Source organism: Rousettus aegyptiacus, unplaced genomic scaffold (assembly GCF_014176215.1).
Source record: "Rousettus aegyptiacus isolate mRouAeg1 unplaced genomic scaffold, mRouAeg1.p scaffold_m13_p_5, whole genome shotgun sequence".
NCBI lineage: Eukaryota > Metazoa > Chordata > Mammalia > Chiroptera > Pteropodidae > Rousettus > Rousettus aegyptiacus.
This window is the reverse complement of record NW_023416308.1, coordinates 74,721,387-74,742,992: the sequence shown is the minus strand read 5'-3', so window position 1 is coordinate 74,742,992 and position 21,606 is coordinate 74,721,387. Positions and strand designations below refer to the sequence as shown.

General features: G+C 47.0%; 1 protein-coding gene and 1 pseudogene across 1 annotated transcript in view; both read right to left on the bottom strand.

The window, feature by feature from the left end:
• Positions 1-3,540: 3,540 nt before the first annotated feature.
• MAP6 (microtubule associated protein 6) overlaps positions 3,541-21,606 on the bottom strand; it is a 68,460-nt gene continuing 50,394 nt past the window's right edge. The window contains exon 4 of the mRNA XM_016161600.2: positions 3,541-4,698. Within this exon, the coding sequence (XP_016017086.2) occupies positions 3,672-4,698 (1,027 nt within the window). The 3' untranslated portion in view covers positions 3,541-3,671. The remainder of the gene's footprint in view (positions 4,699-21,606) is intronic.
• On the bottom strand, positions 12,192-12,310 carry LOC118603423 (annotated as a pseudogene).

Sequence of the window (21,606 nt, the reverse complement as noted above, 5' to 3'; positions counted from 1 at the left end):
TTCTTTGTCTCAACAACTCTGCCTGGTGGTTCTTGGTCTTGGGAGAGAGCCCTTGCCTGTCTGGGCAACCCAGTTGGAGTCCTAAGACATGGGTCCTCAACCTTTAGACTGCAGACCAGTATTGACCCATGGCCTGTTAGGAACCAGGCCGTGTGACAGGAGGTGAGCAGACAAGCAAGCAAAGTTTCATCTGCATATGCAGCTGCTCCCCGGCCTCAGCTCTACCTCAGATTATCAGGCATTAGATTCTCATAGGAGCACTGGTCCCTGGGTGCCAAAAAGGTTGGGGACCACTGCTCTAAGATGAGAATGGGGCTGCAGAAAGGCCAGCTGATTCACTCCCATTATTACTGCAACAGAAATTTAACTGTTAAAGAGCTCCAGTTCTGTCTGGTACTGTGGACTCAGTAAATTAGGTCTCTACCTTCAAGGGGTTTTATCTACACGTAGAGACTTAGGGCCAATGGCAGGTGTGCTCAGTACTCACTGTATCTCAGTCCCCTGGATTATTCTGCTCTCAGACATGTATTCCCTTGTCACAAGGCCTTTGCATTAGCTGTTCTTTCCGCCTGGCAAGTGGTTCTTCTAGTTATTTGCATGGCCCCTTTTTTGTCATCCAGAACTCAGCTTGAATGTCATCTGCTCTATGAGGCCTTACCTGACCAACCAATATAAGCAGCTTTTCCTCCACCTCAGTTTCTCTACTATGTTATCTTATTTTACTGACTCCCTAGTGCTATGAAATTATCCACTTATTGATATATTCACTGTTTGTCCCCACCATGAGGGACTACGTCTTGTTCATCACTATGTCCTGCACTCAGATTCAGCATCATGTACATAGAAGGCGCTAAACACATATTTGCTAAGTAAGGGAAAAGGCTGCTAGAAAGATTCTCCGGAAGAGGTAACATGCATTGCCTTGAAGGGTGAGTAGGTATTTCTTAATCAAAGCGATCATTTTAATAATACAGCTAGTACTACCTTTGTGTTTTGCTTCTGCTTTGTGCTAAACGCCATGTCAAGTCACTTGATTTTATATATATAAATATATGATTTATATATAATTATAAAAATATATGATTATATATTTGTATGTATAAATATACATAACATTTTATCCCAGCCTCCTAACAGCTTGGGGAGGTAGAGATTTCCCCGTTTTACAGATGAGATAACTGAGGCCAAGAGAGATTAAGTGATCTGCCAGAGGCCCTGGGAATTGCTCCTATTCAGTTAGATGATTGTTCTCCCTCTACATCACACAGGAAGGGCAAGAGAAGAACTGGCCAGATTCTAATAGTAAAAGCGCATGATCTGTTTATAGTCTATATATGTCATTCCTTTAATCCCTACAATAGCCCAATTAGGTGGGAGGTCATCCTAATCATACAGGTGCAGCTCAGAGATGTGCAGAGACAACCGGGGTGGTGAGAGGTCTGCTTCCACTGTGCAGTGAGGGGTGGAGTTGCTGGGTGTGGAAGGTGGCAAGGCAGATGGTGGAGGTGGATAGGTCAGGGTCTGGTTGTTAACGGGCCCGGCCATGTTACCTCCAGGTTAGCTTTAAGGGAGAGAGAATCGCTTTGAGAAAAGGGGTAAAATCGCAGCCTTTCCCCAGATCAACCACCAGGGGTCACGCGAGGCCTCGGCCCAACTCCTCTGGGGTCTCCAAGGCCTGTCTCCAAGGCCGGCCTCCAGGTAGAGCCAGCCCCTCCTAGGGCAGATGGGTGGGGGGCGTAGTCTGTGCTCGCTGTCGCTTAGGCTTCTTTCGCTCACCTGGGCCCCAGCACATCCCCACCCCAGCTCCCCCTCACCCCCCCCCCCGCCCCAACCCCGACCACCACCCCCACCCGCCGCCTGCCCCATGGCCCAACCTCGCGTCCCAAGACCTTGCAGAGACTATTGCAGGCTGCACCCACAGAGAAACCCCCGGCCTGGGCCCTGGGAAACTGCCTGGTGCCCGCGGCAAGGCGGCCGGGCAGGGAGTGAGCTCTTGGGATGGGATGTGGGCAGGAAGAGTTGGAGCAGAGAGCCAGGTTCAGGGGCTCTCCAGCGGAGTCTGGGCGTCTTCGGAATCTAAGTCTTAGATCGGCGCTGGGATGCTGACCCACCCGGTTTTGGTTGTGGGCCAGCAGTGGGGACCTCCCCTGGCAGAGACTCCCACCCGCCCTGTCACCCCATCCCAGCCTCTTCACCTCTCCCCCAGGCGGACGAGTCTGTACAAGCGGAGTCCCTGGCAGAGGCCAGCAAGGTCCTTCTTTACCTAGGTTCCCCAGGCCTCCAAAGGGAGGAAGTGGGAGAGAGGAGGTATGGAAATGATGGATGCTGAGGAGGAGCTGGGAAATGGCTGCAGCAAGGAAGAACCGGGCCCTGAATAAAGTCTGCATCTGGGGAGAACGAAGAGAGTCTAGTTCATTTCGGACTTTCACAGCCCCAGTCCAGGACCAGAGGCCTTGGCCATCACCTCCCTCACTGGGCTCCTTTATATGCAGTGGAGAACAGAACATGATACGGTGGAGTGGCTGCCTGCAGCTGAACCCTGAGCTAGAGGTTTTCTGCCTCAGGATCTCCTCTAATCATCATCAGGACCCTTTGGCAAATGAGAAAATCGATGTGGCTGCTGTTGGGCTGGAGCCCAGATCTACACCCTCTTGCCAAGTGAAAACTGCCTTGTTCGACAGCCACCTGGTCCTCATCCGCACTCTCAGCTTTTATCACTGGGCATCACTCTCATTAAACACTTTTGGTACCACAGGCCCTTGGTTTCTCCTTACAGTTTAGGGCCAGCCCTTCTCAGCTTCCTTTGTGCACTTATTTCTCTTCCTACCTCTTAAAAGTCTCCAGAGCTTTGAGATGCACCCAGTTGTATTTCCATTCTATCCCTGGGGAGCTCAATCTGGGGCTCTCCCCATTGTGAGACTTAGGTGATGCCCCACCCCACCACAGGGGGAGCTCAGTGTGGAGCCTATGCATCTCTTCCATCTAGATGTTCATCTGTATCCTTTATCCTTTTATAATAAACTAGTAAACGTGTTTCTGAGGTCTGTGAGCCATTCTAGCAAACTGAGCCCAAGTAGGAGGTTGTGGGTATACCGACTTATAGCCAGTTAGATGTACAGGGGAGAGACATCCTGGGACTTGCAGTTGGTATCTGAAGTGAGAGGGCTGGGGGCAGTCTTATGGGACTCCCTTAACCTGCAGGAGCTGAGGCTATCTCCAGGTAGATAGTGTCAGAATTGAGTTAAATTGTGGGGCACCCAGCTGGTGTCGGATAATTGCTTGAAGTATATGAAACTCACACACACTTGTGTCAGAAGTGAAGTATAAGAATGTGAGAGTAAGGGAGAAACAGGCATGCCCTGTCCTTCATCTCCTAGCACTTAATCTAATCTAAACTGGGATTTCTCAGACTTCTCTGGCCCAGTTAGGTGATGCAGAGTCCTGCATGCCCACTTTCAAATGTGCATGGTGCACGTGCATACATACACACACAGACACACACTCTCTCAAATGGAGCCGGAGACACTGCTGAGCCAGAGGGATCAGTTTTATTAGATTCCGGCAAGACTATACAGTACATGTTTCATGCAGATTAAATGTGAGTCTTTCCCGCCCCGGGGAGGGAGCACTTTCACTATTAGCTCCTTCTTTGGTGTGTTGAGGGGTGAGGATCAAGGGGAACTCTCAATATATTCTGCATGGGGGACAGTTGGGATCATGACTGGGGGTGGAGGTGAGACAGTGGGAAGCTGAAGGCCCCTGGGACCTGGAGTCTTCAGATGTTCAGGGACCATAGGACTTTGGTCCTTTGCTGGTGGTGGCACCAGAGGATCTTGATCTTTCAGAGGTACAGGGACCATAGGAGCTAGATTCTTCAGAGGCTCAGGGACCACAGGACCTTGAGTCTTTGGAGGCTCGGGGACCATGGGGCCTTGATCCTTGACTTGTGCAGGGACCACAGGACCTTGAGTCTTTGGAGGCTCAGGGACTATGGGGCCTTGATCCTTGACTTGAGCAGAGACCACAGGACCTTGAGTCTTTAGAGGCTCAGGGACTGTGGGTCCTCGATCCTTGACTTGTGCTGGGACTGTAGAACCTTGATTCTTTACAGCCGCAGCAACCACAGAATCATGATTCTTTGGAAGCCTTGGGACCACTCTACCTTGATCCTTGACTGGCTCTGGAACCACTAAACCTTCATTCTTTATAGGCTCAGACAGCACAGGACCTTCATTCTTTATAGGTGCTGTGACAATGGCACTTTGATCCTTCAGATGCTCTGGGACCATCGGACGTTGATCCTTGACAGGTACTGGGACCACAGGACCTTGATCCTTCAGAAGCTCTGGTACCATGGAACCTTGATCCCTAACTCTTGCTGGAACCACAGGACTTTGGTTCTTTAGAGGCACCAGGAACAAGGAATCTTGGTCCTTGACTGGTGCTGAGACCACAGAAACTTCACTCTTTAAAGGTTTAGGGATCACGTGATCTTGATCCTTAACTGATGAGGAGACTGTGGGACCTAGATCCTTCAGAGGCCCTGGAACCATGGGGCCTTGATCCTTCAGAGGTTCTTGGATCACAGGACCTTGATCTTTCAGAGGCCCGGAGCCCACGGGACCTTGATCCTTGTCTGGCTCTGTGGCTACAGGACCTTGGTTCTTATGTGAATCACTGGTGGTTTCAACCTGGCTCCTGCAGAGGAGAGAGAGGTGGTCACTGTGAGGGCCAGAGCTTGGGCCAGGGATAGGGCAGAACACAGATTGCCTGTGGAGCTTGGGCAGGGCAGCTCTTGCTGGAGAGCCGGGAGGAGACCTGATTTCCATGTTCTTAGTATAGAATGTGGGGTGGGGTGAGGGGCAGGCTCGGGAATTAGTCATTCAGTGTGCTTGCCAATTGATTATAACTTGCACGTGGCAAAGAGGGTGGCACCCAGGTGAAAATGGCAATATTGTAACGGGACTCAGAGTCCTGCAGTGGGCATCCCAGCAGTCCATCTACCCCACACTGTACTCAGGCTGCTCTTCCTCCAGGATAGCTGGGCCTATCCTGGGTACCCATCTTAGCTGTCCACTCAGATGACCCTATAGGCCAGAGTGCTCTTTTCTTGTCCTCAGTGCCTTCCAGGGCTCCTTCCTCTCCCCAACCCTATTGTTAAGGGCTGACAGTGGGGAGGGACAAGGGGTTCATGGCATGCCAAGAAAGAGGGCAATAGGAATGTCTCTTTCCCCCATTCCTTACAAGCAGAAAAGTATTTTATCATTGATGTTGTTTAGAACAATCAGCAAATGGTGATAATAATAAGCAGACCAACTTTTAATCAGTTTTATTATTGCTTTTAAATTCTCTATAGACAATGCGCCCCATTGTTGCCCGTGCCACTGCCATCGCCGCCACCTTTTGTAGGTGAGTGGCTGAAACTCCTCATTCAGGTAGTGAAGAGGCCTGCGTCCTTCACTCCATCCCTACTTCCAGTTCTCTCTACCTGGGCCCTTGCCCACACTTACTCCAAATCTCTGGGGCTGACTTCCCTGCAGCCAAGAACCAAGCCTCTCACCAGAATCCTCACAGCCTACTCTATCTGCCTCACTATGGACCCCCACCACATCCTTGCACCTCCCCCCTTCCCCCACCCCCGCCTCGCATTGTGGAGAGCAGGTAACATCACTGATGTCAAGGGTAAACATTGCCACAATCAGACCCTGGCAGTCTAGTTTAGTATGTACTCTCCTTCCTTGCAGGCCAAGCAGAAAGTCACCACTCAGCCCGTGTCACAAACTCTTGCACATCTATAGCACATTCCACTTTCCAAATCACTTCTTTTCTTAGCTCATTTCAGCAACCCGGCAACCCTATAAAGCCTACAGGGAGGGGTTTTATCACTTTTACTTGTCAGAGGAAGAAACTGAGGTCCAGAGAGGGAGGGCAACTGATTTGGAAAGTGAGGGGACCTGGATGGCCCCCAGTCTGAGACTTAGTAGATGCTCAGTACAGGGGAGCTATTATTACTCTTTTGCCTTTTGTGGCCACTCAAGTCTTTAAAACCACTTCATCATTTTAACAGTTCTATTGGCTTTTAGGAATTTGCCGTACCTGCTTATTAAAGCTGGTGCAATGAGACCTCTACTTAGTTATACTTCCTTAGCTCATTATGGTCTCATCTCTCTGAGCCTCGCAAGTTTGTCATCTATTTAACTGGGTATAAAGATATTTATTTAATTTATAAATAGAGATCATGTATGTAGTGCACCTTGCACTATGATAGTACTATATAATTATTCTTCTGTTTACTTAAAGTAAAATTACACATATTTGGACTTTTTTCACTCTGTCATATCATCTTGATCCAGAAGTTTTTTACTGTATTTAGCATCTCAAGCTACCAGGGTACTGACATTTCTTGGATCAGAGATGTACGTCTCTCAGCGGAGTACATGGTGGCACAGGCAGCCTGTCTGTCTAGTCCCTATAAGCATCACAGTGGACAGAGAGAAGCCAGTGCAGCTCCCTGGCTCACAGCAAGACACAGAGCACAGCTGCTCTGGCCAGATGGACACAGCTGGCTACCATCAGTAAGAACTTAGCGTTTGTGGAGAGAGCCAGGCAAGGCCACCAGAGGCATACAGAACCCAAGGATGACATTAAGATACCTCTAACACTTTGTGGCTGGCTAGAGAGAAACAGTAAAAACCTAACTCAGAATAGAATCAAGCAGGAAATTGATTAGATGATCCTATCAGGTAGTGAATGATCTGGGTGGGGTCGTCTTGAAGGGGTAATGAAGCTGAGATAGGAGACTGGAAAAAGGTGACCTCGGCTTAACTTGATCTCAGGGGCTTGGATTGCAAAACTGATTCCAGTGGCAGGATATAAACTCAGTGTCGTCTGAGGGCCAGCTGCACAGTTTGAGTTGACAAATACATTTCCCTGGATGTTTGCAGCACTGGCTCCCATGTCATGCCCAAATTTCTGTCTCATAAGCACTCTCGGTCAGCTGTAAATTAATAGATAGATGGATTATATATATATATATATATATATATATATATATATATATATATATATATATAATTTGCCTAAATATATATCCTTATATTGCTTGGGTTAGTAAAGCTGTTTCCTTAGTGGATAAGAATCTTTAGTCATAGGAAAGTTTAGAATTAAGATTAGAAACAATAAATTACAATAATACCTTTTGTTGGTATTGAGGAATGGATTTAGTTTGAATGTTATTTGCAATGTTTAAAATAATTTGGCATATTAGAATCTGTAACAGAATGACTGTGATTCCAATATAAAGTGTGTAATGGAATAACTAATTTAGACTTGTGATTTTAAATGGAAAGATGACAACTATACAAATTTTATAAATGATAATGGAACTTTTATGACAACCTAATAGCTTTCATATTTTTAAGCTTAGTTTATTTTAAATTATTTATAATTTGTTTTAAATTATTCAGGTGAATTGTATTAATTAAGTTATAAAATCCCCCTTCAAAGAGATTGTTAAATTTACAAGATTTTTAAATTTGTTACTTTTATCAAGTAAGCATTCATTTTTAAAACCGCAGCAGCCACGGTTGGTTTTCTCATGAACAAAACTATCCTCAAGAGCAACATAAAAGTCTCATTGACACTGACTGGCCATCACTCGGTTCCACAGTGCCCTGCCAGACTCCCTGCTGTTCAATGCCCCACCACTTCCAGTAAGGCTGGCAAAAGCAACACTCAGAGTGCCCTCTGTGTGCAGTACAAAGAGCCGTGCCCTTAGTGGGGAAGCCTGGCACAGGGCTGGTGAATTGGATGGGCTGGATTCAGCCCCAGTCAGCCCACAGGCCAGCTGTCCTTGGGCATGGTCCAGCCTGCACAACCAAGCCTGGCATCCTGGCCAGATACACTTCTTCTCCAGACAGCACATGGCACAAACCCCTTCTCCTCCCGGCCTGTGTACCCTTTAGGAAACTAAAATGACTGCTGCGTTTGTCTCAGCTTCTGTGCTGCGTATGGCCTGCAAGAGCTGGGGCAATTACTCAACTACAGGAGACCTCAGTTTCCTCACCTGCACGAGAGGGAGAGCAATACAAATGACAGGGATTATTACGACAGAGGAACAAATGATCCTTTTAGTCAGGGATCTGAAATCATAACTCTTGATATTCGTGGAGTGCTTTGGTGCATCCCATGAATAAGTCCATTACTATAATAAATGTACAAATGGTTTATTAAATGCTCACACGCTGGACCCTCACGGCAGCCCTGGTGGAAAGCAGGGCAGGTGGCGGCCAGCCCTGCAGCCTCACCCTCCTCGCACTGTCCTCTGGCCGCCCCATGCTGTTTCACACACTCCCAATGTTTTGTTTCTTTGTTTCTGCTACCTGGATTGCCCTCTTTCACCCACTTCGCCCTGTCTGTCCTTGTTCACTTGGCTCAGATCCCATCTCCTCACAAGGTCCTCCTAGATGTCTCTCTCCACACTATTTTTGTCCGTATCTCTCCTGTAGCAGCATTTTACAGTCTCTGCCCACATTCAGAGACCCCCATTACATGTCAGGTCTACCCCACTAGATGGTCCCTAAAGGCAGGGGCCATCCTTCTGGCCTGCAGCCCCAGTGGCCAGCACAATACCTAGAACAAAGAAGGTCAAATGGAAAGATTTACATATTTCTCTTGAAACCTGGTTCATCTACTATCCTATGGCCCCAGCCAGAAACCCAAAGTCATCCTCAAGATCTTTCTCTCCGACAAAACCTTCACCCAGCCCATCAAGAACCATCTGTTTCAGCTCCTAGCATGTATCTCTTAAATATTTCCACTTTTCCCCTCCGTCCTTCCCTTCCTCCCACCAGCTGTGACATAATTTCTGTGGAACACTGTCACAGCCTCCTAACTGGTATCCCCTGTTCCTCCTCCAATCCATTCTTCATACAGACATCAGAATGTTCTTTCAAAAAAGCAGATTCCTTCCCTGCTTGCAACTCTCCAGTGGCTTCTCCTTGCACTTAGAATAAAGAGTAAAGCCTGTTACACAGCCCCACCTGGCTGACCAGCCTGCTCCCATCGCCTCCCAGGACTTCGTTCTGCTCTCAGTCTGCCCTGTTACTTTCCATGCTTTTGTTTCCTTCTGAAACCTTCTCTTGCTCCCTCTTCCCCTGGTTAATGCCTACTGAGCATCCCTCTCTCCAGTACTCACTGGAGTTCTTTCTCAGGGAAGCATTTCCTGACCCACAGGTCTCCTGCTACAGGGTCTCTTAGTCCCTGGCCCTTTCTTTCCTACTCCTTATCACAGCAAATTACTTACATTCTTTTGGATTGTTTCTCCTACCAGATTGAAGCATTCAGAGAGCAAGACCCTGTCACGTTTGCACATCATTGTGTCCTCTGTACCTAAAACAGTACCTGGGCCAGGGAAGGCCCTGACTAAATGCTTGCCGAATGAATGAATAATCGAGAGACTTTTCTGTGTCAGCCTCTGTCCTATTTGTAAAATGCGATGGTCCAAGTTTACATGAGACATCCTGAGTCTTAGGAACTTGATTTTCTGCCCTTCTTCTTTTCATGGAGAGAGGTGACCCTCCTGAGTTCATGCATGCACATTGACCTTGGATCCATGCTTCATCAGAGTCTGGAAGCAGGATTATCCAGCCCTGTCTCAGTCTATCTGCAGAAAAGGCTTCCTTCCCTCCCACTGATTCCTGCCCTTGCACACAATTCTAATCCCATAATCCACCATGTGGTTTTTTTCTCCCCAGACTATTTCTGAACATCGAAGTAGCTCGGAACTAGGGCCGTGCTCCTGAAGTAGGGCCCTGTTCAGAAATCAGGGGCCTGTAGACCCCGTCCTTGAATCCCTGCCTCCATAGCTTGGAGAAGCCCTGAGGAAGAAAGAAGCTCATATTTCCTGAGCAATAACTATGTGCCAGACTTGGTCCTAGGTGTTTTAACACAGATCATTTCTCATAAGGGAAAGGGTGGCCTGCTGGAGGAGAAAGCACACTGACTGGACTTGAGGACAGAAAAATGGGTCATGAATGCTGACCCAACTCCTTCCTAGCCATGGGATGTCGTCATGGATGTACCAGGCTCTGAGCCTCAGTCTCCTTAATCTATAAACTGGGGATTGCAGTGCCTACCTTCCAGGGAGGCTTTGTTACAGCATGACCCCTGGAATACAGGCGATAGTAGTAAATGTTAGTTCCTAAGAGGGACTCAGTGATTTGGTCCAATCGTGGTACTCTACAGGTGGGAAGCTAGGCCCAGAGGGTGAGCAACTCTCCATAGCCACACAGCTAACAGATAACAGGTCCAGGACTAAAACGCAGGCCTTTCAACATCTCAGTGGGTGGGTAGAAGGGATGGAGCGAACTCACTAGAAGCAAAGATGGGCAGTCGGGGCGGAGCCTGGGCCCAGGCTGACTGCACCTCAGGGGCTCTGGCAGGAGGCTGCAGGGACAGTGGACAGGGCAATATCATGGCTTTGTTTTCCTCCTGTCTGCCTCCATGGGCCCTGTACAGGTGCCCACGTTTCCCAGACACAAACAAAGCTCCCAATGCCATTATGGGAAATACAGCAGCCCAAGGGGCAGTGCCAAGGAAATCGTCTTTAAAAGGCTTATTATTCTCATGAAGAATCTGCAGGAGACAAGGCGTTCTCAAAACAACAGTTCTCGCTCCTGCCTGACTCCCCCACAGGACTCCATGGTAGCCTTTAGCAATCATCATGGCGTTTGGTAATTACCTGCCTCTCCCACTAGCCTGTGGGTTGTGTTTTCTTCATCTTTGCATCACCAGTACCTAGTGTCTGGCTCATAGTAGTACCTGGAAGACATTTGTGGGAATAATAGATGGCTGGTATGTAACTTTTCCTCTTTATTCTATTTTTTCTCTTTTATCCATTCACTGGACAAAGTCTGTGTTAGGCCCTGTGCTGGGGGCACAGGGGTGAATGAGGCCGGGGCCCTGACTTGAGGAGCCCCTGTGTGGAGCAGGAGAAAAACCTGTAAACATGTACCATGGACACTGTTAAGCTACTAGGGTGCCGGTACCAGCGCTAGCCTTGGCCCTACGCCTTCGTTAGCCTGTGTCTCTTCAGTTAGAGAGGTTCCAAGTTCCCTTCAGGGGCAAAAATGTCACTTTTCTAAAGAAGTCCTCCCTCTCTGATCTATGAAAGCTCACTTCACAGAGCCAAGTTAAAGGTATCCAGGGCTGGAAGGACAGACCTGAGGGTCACTGGTCTCCTGAATTTCTGCTGTCTCCCTGCCAGCTGGCCCTACCCATTGCCTATACTACCCCAGGGTGGGGTACGCCACCCAATGAGGCAGACAAGGTGTTAGACCTTGAGTGGAAACCTGTATTTCTGTCAGCTCTACTGCCTCCCATTCCTGCCCTGATCCAGGTTTGGGCTCTGGGGCCACCCTTCCAGAGAATGCCAAGCTGCCAGCCCCAGGACAGCCTTTCAGATATTTGAGGATATTTGGAGGGGGCAGCAATTGTGTCCTTATTCCTGGCTTGTCTGGGCAACATATGCCCCACAACAACTCAGACATTTGGTTTCCACAGCCCTTGCTGTCCTGACTATTCTTCCACAACGCATCTCAGATGGCTTCTCATCCTCTGGAAAGTGTGACCCCAGAGCTGAAAGGGAAATTGCAGGAGTGCTCTCTAAGCAGGACACACCACCTCTGCCCTGGAGTCTACACCTCTGTCGATATAGCCCTTGGCTGCTTCAGCTTTCTCTCACACACATCAGTGCAAGTTGCAACACCAGCCCTCTCCATCTGTCTAGTAACCCCCTCTTCTGCAACTGAAGAATCAGTTCCAGGGTCACTCCACAGCACACCCCCAACCCCTCACCCCCTCAGATGAGTGGCCAACTGTTTTTGCAGCTGCCTCTCCAGATGGGGGCTCTGTGAGGGCAGAGACCATGTCTGCTTCATCTCTCTTTCCCTCTCTCCCCCCTCATTCTTCCCTCCCCTCTTCCACAAACATTTAATAAGTACCTACTATATGCCAGGCCACTGAATGGAGTGGAGGAGCATAGAGCTCTGGCACATACAGAGGGACCTCCATTCTAGATGAAAAGATTTTTTTTTTTTAGGCGAGGCAACCTTTGGTTGACTTCACAGATTGCAAGGACCTTGTCAGCTTACAATCTCTTATTATTATTATTTTTTTAAATTTATATTTTATTCCTATAGCACCTGGTCTTCCTAGGTGGTCTCCCAATCAAGTACTAACCAGGCCTGACCCTGCTTAGCTTCTGAGATCAGATGGGATTAGGCTTGTTCAGGGTGGCATGGCTGTAGACTTAGAGGAGAAGTTTTAAAAAGAACTCTCACAAGAACAAATTCTAACAACCACATTAACATGACACACAAATGATTTCCTATTTTTAAGTGTCTTAGCACCTTTTTTGTCCCTCTAAACTGTAACTTCTCTTTATGATTTTCTATGAGGATTTTACGTACCGCATGGCACATTGTATTTTTACAGCAGCCCTGTCAGCCAGGCAGACAGGGGTCACCCGTACCCCTGTATTCCTGATATGGGTAGAAATAAGGCTCAGAAAGGTCACATAGTGAGTTTGTGGCCATGTCAATACCTTAATGGAGGATGACAGGCTTCTAGTCGAGCTCTTTCCTCTCTATGACAATATGCCTCCTGGGTATGACTTCAAAGACAGAGAATCCATATTTGTCTGCACATGTCTGAACTGGGTCTGGCCTAATATGACCCTGACTGGTTCTGCCTGGTGCAAAAGGCTAGAGCCATTGACCTTAGCAGGTCCCCAGCTCCAAGGGCCCGACCACATCTCCTGAGAGTAGCCCTTCTGGGGGCCAGGCCTCCAAGAACCACCCCATTTCACCTTGGTCCTTCCTGAATCTACTACCAAAGGAACCTTCCCTTGCCCTAGGTTTACCTCCTGGTGTTCAGCAGACTCTGGTGCAGAAGATAGGCCCAGAAAGCAGAAGCATCCTGGTCTGATGATAGTGCCCATCTACACCCACACCTGTAAGCCCTACCTGCATGGCTGCCAATCAGTCTACCGGCCTGGGGCCACACAGAGAGTCCACCAGATGTGGCTCATCAATAGAGGAAGAGCAGCTAGGACCACAGCTAGGAAAAATGCTGCCACCACAAGGCTTAATTCTATGCAGGGGTGGGGTGGGAAATAGGAGGTATGTAGGGGATGGTAACTGCGTTGCTTCAACTCAGCATCTGTGACCTTCATCTGACTCATTTTCCGTAGACGACAAGAGTACTTGGAGTCACTGAAGGTTTTGGAGGAAGGAAGGGACAGGATGCAGAGACTGCTATTTCTGGAAGATGTACATCTTTACAATAGGGATCCCAGGGATGGTACCAAGTACTGGACAAAGAATGGGTTTTAGTCATCCAAACTTGGGTTCAAATCCTGGCTCACCACTTACAAGGCGTGTGACCTTGTTATTTAATTGCCAAGTCTTGATTTATCTGTAAACGAGGATGATACTTATATAGACTCTCTAGCCCTGTAGTAAGGATTAAATGAGAACAAGTGTGTAAAGGCCAAATAAATGTTAATTCTCTCCCCACTAGGCTGTGCCAACTTGCATTTTACGAAAGTGGGACTAGAGACCTGAGTCAGATTCCTAGTTCAGATTTCCCTGCCCACCCCCAGCCCAGGTTCCCTGCAGGCTGACGTGTTCTCCTGAAGTACTTGGAAAAGGTTGCATTAAGTAGCTAGACGGTTTATGCTTTCTGTCCTGTGTTGTTGCTGTTGCTGCTGCTGCTGTTGTCCTTTTTCCTGTTAAATACATTTTCTAGAGATGACCCGCTAAGAACTAAATAAATTCCCTCTTGTGTAATAAATATTTTAAAAAGCATCCTCGGTTGTTTTAACACCAAGAATACAAAGTCAAGGGCAGAGCTGACTATCTCAGTAGGCTGCCAGAATCTGATAATTCTGCTAATGACCCTTTTAAAATATAAAGTGCTAGAACTAAGCAAGCAGACCTAATGACTTAGTTCTTGTCTAGCTCTGTACTCCTGGGAACCTGCAGATCCATTTCTGTCCTTTCTCCCTATCCCACCTAAAATGACAGATGGAATCTTAAGCAATTAATCAAAATTGGCTTCATGTGTCCAGAGGGGATCGATGAAAATGAACAAGTAATTGCAAAAATGGAATCTGTACCGGGTGATTTATAGGCTGTGCTCAGAGAAGAGGGGCCAGGGGAAGGGCTGGGCTGGGGCCAGGACAGCAAGAGCCACACTACATGGTTTTTCTGTTAGGCCGTTGTGTGGCAGAGCGAGTGTGTTAAACACATGTAGTTCCAGCTTTCACATTTTTGGGCCCAAGGATGATAAGCGACTGGGAAGTGGTGGTCAGCAAAACTACCCTTAAGTGAACTATTGACAAGGGTATTCCACTTTACATTCTCCAGAGGACTTTCGCATGCATCCTCATTGGGCCATTATAACTCCTGTAAATCAGAAACAAGTATCCTCTGCCATCAGAACTCTTACCACCTGCTCTCCCAAACTCTGGAACCAAACAGGTTCGGATAACACCATATCCCTTACTGACCAAACTCCTACTTTCTGAATTTGAGAACCAAATAAATTTAGACGGTGATGGATACTTGTATTATTGTTACCTCTTTGAGGCTCAAAGCAATTAAGACACTCAGCCAAGGACACACAGCTAGTAAACAGTGGAGCCTGGCCTGATGGCTCTAACTCCCAGCCCTGCTTCCTAAGACCTGCCTCTTTGCCATCATGGAGTTAGGACCTCGGCCAGTCTCCTAACATTACCCTCTAACCAAGAGTCTATGGTTTTTTGAAGTCAAGACTGTTTAGAAAAAGTGGCTACATAAAGTACAGAGGTAAGCTGACTATTCTAAAACCAGCCATTGACCGCTCTCTGCTCTGCTGTTGGCCGTGACCTCTCTCAAAACCACCCCTTTCACGTGAGCTGAGCCAGTTCTTAGGCAGAAGGAAGCCTTGCGGAGGCACTATGGTGAATATGGAGGCAGGTGGTGAATGTCATCATTCATTCACTCACTCGTTATTCATTCAACAAACACTTTAGAAGACATTCTCTGAGGTAGGCATTGGGCCAGAAACTAGGGCTACAGAGATGAACAGAATGATCTGGTCCTTGCCCTGGTGGAGGACAGTCCAGTGTGGGGGACACACACATGAGTAGATGACACAGCACATGTGGTAAGTTCCATGATGAAGACACACAGGGAGCATCTTACCCAGCCTGGGAGGTGCGGGAAAGGCTTCCTGGAGATGTCCCCTGAGCGGAGTCTTGAAGGATGAGTTAGCCAGGTGGAGAAGCAGAAGGGCAATCTGAGCAGGTAGGGTGGCGTGGGTAAAAGCATGGAGGTGAGAAGCAGCATGGTGCACTGAGGGGACAAGAGCTTCTGTAGGCTCTGAGAAGCCCACGAATGGTTGAAAGCAGGTGTGACATGGTCAGACTTGCATGTTCTAAAGATCTCTCTGGCAGTTTAAGCCAGTAGCAATGGCAGTAATTTATTTCTCTCAGCATCTGAAGCTCCCTTGGCCCCAGATAAGATGTCTGGGTTGAGATAGTTAAAATACAATGCTAAAATCACAAGTGATTGAGGGCCGCTTATGTGAGGACAAGGGACAAAGAGTTAAGCTTAGTTCCATTGTTCGAAATTAAATGCACAAAATGGTGGTCTCTGATCCAATGCCTCAGGTAACAGTAACTTCACCTTGGTATCACCAGTACCAAGTATTTCTTATGAATGAAAAATTTGTTGGATCATTCTGTATTCAATAACCATGCATTTTAGTAACCCAGTCAATTTAGTACCCAAGGGAAAAAAAACCTGTATATTTGACTCAGACAAGTGGTCAGCTCAGTAAAGATGTTTGAGCCAGTTGTGTATGAATTCCTCATCAAATTCTATTTCTGCTGATTTGTATCTGGATCCCAGGATTTAAAGAGGATCTCGGTAAGCCTTCTAGAGGGCCTGTTTGGCCTGACCAGACTGGCACTGTATAGCACGGTAGTTCAGTTGAGTCCAACCTGATTCACTGCAGGTCAGCCTCAGCCTTGCTCAGGGAAGGGAGAAACAGCACAGGCTGTGGAGCGGAAGACCTGGGCTCCATGCTTCCTTCGTCTCTCTGAGCCCACCGTGCTGGCAGGTATCCTTCCTTTCTAAACTTCCTTCCCTTTCCTATTACCTGGACAAACACCCACTTCACAGCGTTGGGAGGGGCCAATGGAATGGCACAGAAAAAAATGCTTTGCGAGTGATCAATAAATATAAATTGTTAGAACATTATTGTTTAGGTCTGTGGATTCAAGGTAATTCGATAGCTGGAATTCTTTAAAATGATCTTCCTAATTGGGGTTTGCCTCAGTCAACCTCATGTATTGTCAGAGATTACTCACAGGTAACTATTTATCAGGAAGACAGTGAACACAGACTTTTCAAGTACTAGAAAGAGAAGGGGAGGGGCCTGAAGTGACCTGTATTTAGGATCCACTATGGGTTCCCTGCAGCCATCGTGTCATTTCATCCTCGCTCCTCTCTTCCGACGGGGTCATTAGAGTTCCCATATTCAGAGGAGGATGCCAAGGTTGAAGAAGGTTAGTGAATGACACAGGGTTGTACACCCCGCACCGATTTCTACCCATGAACCTTGTGACTCTCTTTGTGCACTGCTGGCGTTAACTAGTATTCACACGATAAAGAATAAAATACAGGCAGGCGCACTTTGGCGATATTGCTGGTTTGGTTCCAGACCTCCACAGTAGAGCAAATCGTAATCTTTTTGCTGGTGAAAGGTCTTGCCTTTAATTTGCAAAAATGCAACATCTGCGAAGCTTGATAAAGCAAAGCTCAATAAAAAGAGGTATGCCTGTCTGTAATTATGTTAATTCTGGTATTACAGGTATTTTAGGAGAGTCCAGGTATCATGAGAATCTACGCATCAGTGGCAGTGGGAGGAAGGAAGTTTGGACTGTGTGCCTGGCTCTGCATGAGTAGGGCCTAAGAGAGGGATTGTTCCAGTCCTTTGAAATAGCTGCCTTTCCTGTCTCAGTGTCCTCAGCTGCTGGCCTCAGGTGGACCTCAGGTGGGGCTAGGGTAGAGCCTCGCCCTAAATGTAGATAGTCCACACGTAAGTGATTACATCCTGAAAGAAACTTTTTACATCTGTGGTACTGAAAATGTAAGTCATTTTAGCAGTAAAACGACCTTGAAACCACAATGATATGCTTAGGGAGTTTCTAGCCTTCGTGAAATGAGGCTTGAAACTCCCCAGATCTATGAGAAGCAGGTTATAAATTTTTAAATTCGAGTGAAAAAAAAAAAGAGAGAGAAATTTCGCTAAGAATACACAAACATCAAGGAAGAATTAAAATACACTTATAACCAATTTAGCAATGATGACCTATTTTAAAACTAGAGGGCTGGTTTTAATTTTGTTTGTTTGCTGTTTTAGGGAAGTGATATTAGACATGAGTTACAGATTCACCTCCTGGGCTTTGGGCAGCATCAGGGAGCTCGGTGGGAGGTGCAGGGCCAGGTTCTGGGTGAGCCTTGATTCCTGGGCAGCAAAGGTAAAGCTAGCGGGGCTCTCCACCTTCCTGCCTTCTTTATTGCCTGATTCCTGTCCTCACTCTGATTGTGAGTATCTCACCTTCTCTCAGGTTATTCTCAGTGTCTCCATCTTGTGTTTTTCTCCCTTTTTGTCTTTATTTCTCTCTCTTTCTTTCCTGTCTTTCTTTCCACCCCTCAATCTCTGGTTTTGATCAAAACAATCCTTAATTGATCAAAGGAAAGCTGAATAATATATTTTTATGTACGTTTTATATATTTAACAGTATTTTTTTTTTTTTTTGCCTCATACAAAAGCAGGCAGGTGGGTGGAATTTTTCTGTTTATCTGGAAAACAAATACATTGTGGTTTTTTGATATGTACAAGCCTTGATTGATTTCTACCAAGCCTCCTCCCCAAAATCCAGAAATAAGGGATGGCAATAGAATAAAGGTCACAACCTAGAGTTCCTAGCTTAAAGTAAGAGGAGACCTGTGGGTGTGTTGCCCGATATGTAGGGAAGGTGAGAAGCATGGCGGCAGGGAGCATGCAAAGGTGTGGGGTGTGGTCTGGGCATGTGGAATGGAGGTCCCGGTTCGTGGCTGCCCACTCACATGGCACCAGGCCTTTCCAGGGTGGGCTCTGCCACTCTGCAGCCTTTGCCTTGACCCTCCCTGAATGAACTACACTACCTCAGGACCTGAGCTCACCTGGTGTTGGACCTCTCCACACCAATGCAGCTCCCTCTGTCAGGCATGCCTTGACCACCTGGTCATCATTGCCCATCCACTGAGGTCCTCCCTGATCCATGGGACCAGCTACAACAAATTCCTCCTTCCTGCCCTGCTGTGATCGGAGATGGGAGCTCAGTCATCCTGGTTTCCTAGTGCCCAGCACAGTGCATGGCACAGAATAGATATTCAACCAACATATGTTGGAAAAAGGACGAGAGATCCCATATAGGACCTTCTGTCTCCTACTTTAGCAGAGGAAGATCAAAGTGGGCAAACTTGGCCCTAGCTCTGAGGTTCCCACCCAGATCGGCTCTGCTGCCCTGCATGCCTGTATCCCACCAACTATCCAAGTTTCCCTCCCCTGTGAAGTCTTCTGATTCCCTATTCTAGGCAGGAAGAAGCCCGTCCTTATCTGAGCTCCTAACTACCTGATCTGTCGTTACCTTATTTGGACCTCCCTTATGGCTGTTTCCACACCCCCATGTTAGGCACACACAAGACTGTCACCCCTGTAACCCACACTGTGAGCCAGCCCCAGAGGGTAGAACCTCCATAATGACCAGATTAAATGACTAAGTGAAGGCATTCCTACCATCCCTTGGGAGGAGAAAAAAGCCAGAACCAACAGACCTGCTGGTCTACAGGAAGGGGATGGAGAATCAGGGCCCAGCCTCCCAGTGTGGCGAGGACGTGCTGGGTGCAGGTGGTCACTCGTCCCCAGCAACATGGGATCAAAACATTACACTACCTTGTTGGCCGGTGGGTCTCCCGGTCCATCTTCGCCTTTCCCAACACTTAGCTCTGACTGCTCGCAATTAGAACCTGAGAGGCAATCTAAAAGAGTCAAGCTGCATTATGGAGAACCCCGGAAAACTGCGGGGCACAGCTCCTCTCGTGGGGAGCAGCTCCTTCACCTCCTCAGCTGGGCCTTACCAAGGAAATAAGATCAAGAAAGTGGTATTCGTCTTTAGCATTTATTTATAATTGGAAAACTGTTCGTTTGTTAGTTAGTTTGTTTTTTTCTGAGCAGGCACAGACCACAAGCACGTCACAATCAATTGGCTATACATGAATATTTTTGTCAATTTCTTACTAACAGCAGGAATGAAATAGCACCAAGAGAGGTGTGCGCTACACATTACATAGACAATCTGTGGTATGCAACAAAACTCAGGCCACAAAATTGTAGTTAGACACTTCCTGTCTGTCTTGGGGAGGCAAAGATATAATGGACCGAATGGGAGTGCTAACAGGGAACGCGAAGCTGTGGGAGCCAACACCCAGCTTTATTTTTAGGATTATTTTTGCCAGCAAGCGAAGCAGACAGTGGAGATGCTTCAGTCCTCCCTATTTTGCAAGGGGAGTTGAGGAACCATACAGAAATGCACGAAAATGGGCAGAACAGGCGTTGGAAGCTTGGTCACCTTCAGAAAGGCAGAAACAAAATACTGCTTGTGAAACTGAAATCAGTTTCTATCAGTATGTCCAGGGTACAGAACAAGACTGGCTGAGTTTTATTTGTAAACAGTAGAAATCAAAGGAAGCTTTTTTTTGCCAGTGAAGTGACACATTCAAAAGTCAAAATGAACTACAAGCAGATATTAAAAAGATGGGGATACTGAAGGGGTTGAAAAATACCTTATACAAGTCATCTCAAGCCTCAGGTGCCGCAAGGTTGGGAACCTAGTCTCTGGGGCTGCCAGGACTCTGGGTGGAGAACTCTACAATTTGGGCAACACAAACTTGAATCAGACACAAGGGTCAAGTCTCCTGTATGCTCTGATCGTGCTGCCGTGGAGACAGACTTATGTTTACTACCTGCCATGTCTAACACAACTTCTGACACAGGCATTCAGTAAGTACACATTGAATGAACAGTCCCCTGTGCATTGTAAAGTTTGATTTACTTGCTCTGTAAAAAATATATGACTATTCTATGGAGAAATCCAAATTGTGGCTAATATCGACATGCCCGACTAATGCCAAATCTTGAGGAAATGAACGTACATTGGCAAATTCTCTGGGTGAAGTTAAGACCACATTGCTAGAGTTCTCTGGTTAATGTTAAGATTAGCTAGCAAATAGATGGAATTAGTACAGAGATCGACTCTGGTCATTTTCAGATAGGCATCAAAATTTGTGATTCATGAACACTAAACTCACTAACATTTTCTACCTTCCTCAGTACTTCTCCTTCCTCACAGTTCCATACCCTCAGAGAGAAAGGAGGATGGCAGTGGGCCTGGCCAAGTGTTGCATTTCTAGTAGACCTATTCTCTGAAGAAATATGGCCCGCACAGCTCATGCCCAATTAATCCGCAAAAGACTTCTCAATCAACATCAAGGCGAGAAACAAAGTGGTGTAAACTGAGACTTTGCTACTTAAATGGTCAGAATATGAGAGAGCATGTGGAGGCTCAGCTTCCTCCAAAGAAAGGACCTCAGGGATTTTTAAGGTAAGGAAGTGTGAGAACTTCACTCATCACTTTCTTTACAAAAGAGAAGTAAGCCTGAGCAGAGGCTTGGAGTCACACAGCGGTCCAGCAATTCCCAAATGCTGGCAACAGTAAGCACTTTAAGGACATAAGAAATAAAGCATACTGAGCAACGTACACATCACGAGGTTTGCAAATGTAATTTTTCTGGTAGATATTTTGGGGTCCTTCACAAGCACTGGGGTCTCTTCACAACTCTCTGACTAATGCCTACAACACAGCTCTAGCACAGCTAAGGTGGCACTGGACACCACTGGGGCCTTTGGCCACACAGAAACGCAACGCATAATTCACTGAGAGCTTCTTTTACTCATTAATGAGGTCAAAAATGCTTGCTAATCACTTAGCAGGAAACTCTCCTAGTCTTTAGCTAAGTTGCAGAAATTTCCTATAACCTGAAGCTCAGCATCCTCTGTCCTCTCTGAGGAGCAGAGCAAAAACAGTTCAGGAAGGGAGAGTAAACATTGCCACACTTGCCACAACGTCTGCTTCCCGCCCTGTGTTTCTCAGAAGCAGGAAAATCACGTTCTAAACACACTATCCCTCTATCTTGAACCTTCTTCCTCAGTCACCTGTAACCAGCTGTCTGCAAAATCGGCAGCAATGGATAGACAGTCTGCTGTGGAAGAACAGGAAACAATCCTCTCATTTTTGTCATCTTCCTATGAAGATGTCTAGAATGTACCTAAAATTCCTCATCTTTACCCTGACCTACTTTTAGTCATCAGTGGCATATCTTTCACTTGCTGTACAATTTAAAGCCCACTGACAGGAAACTAAACGCAGCCACACATTTCTAACAGACGATT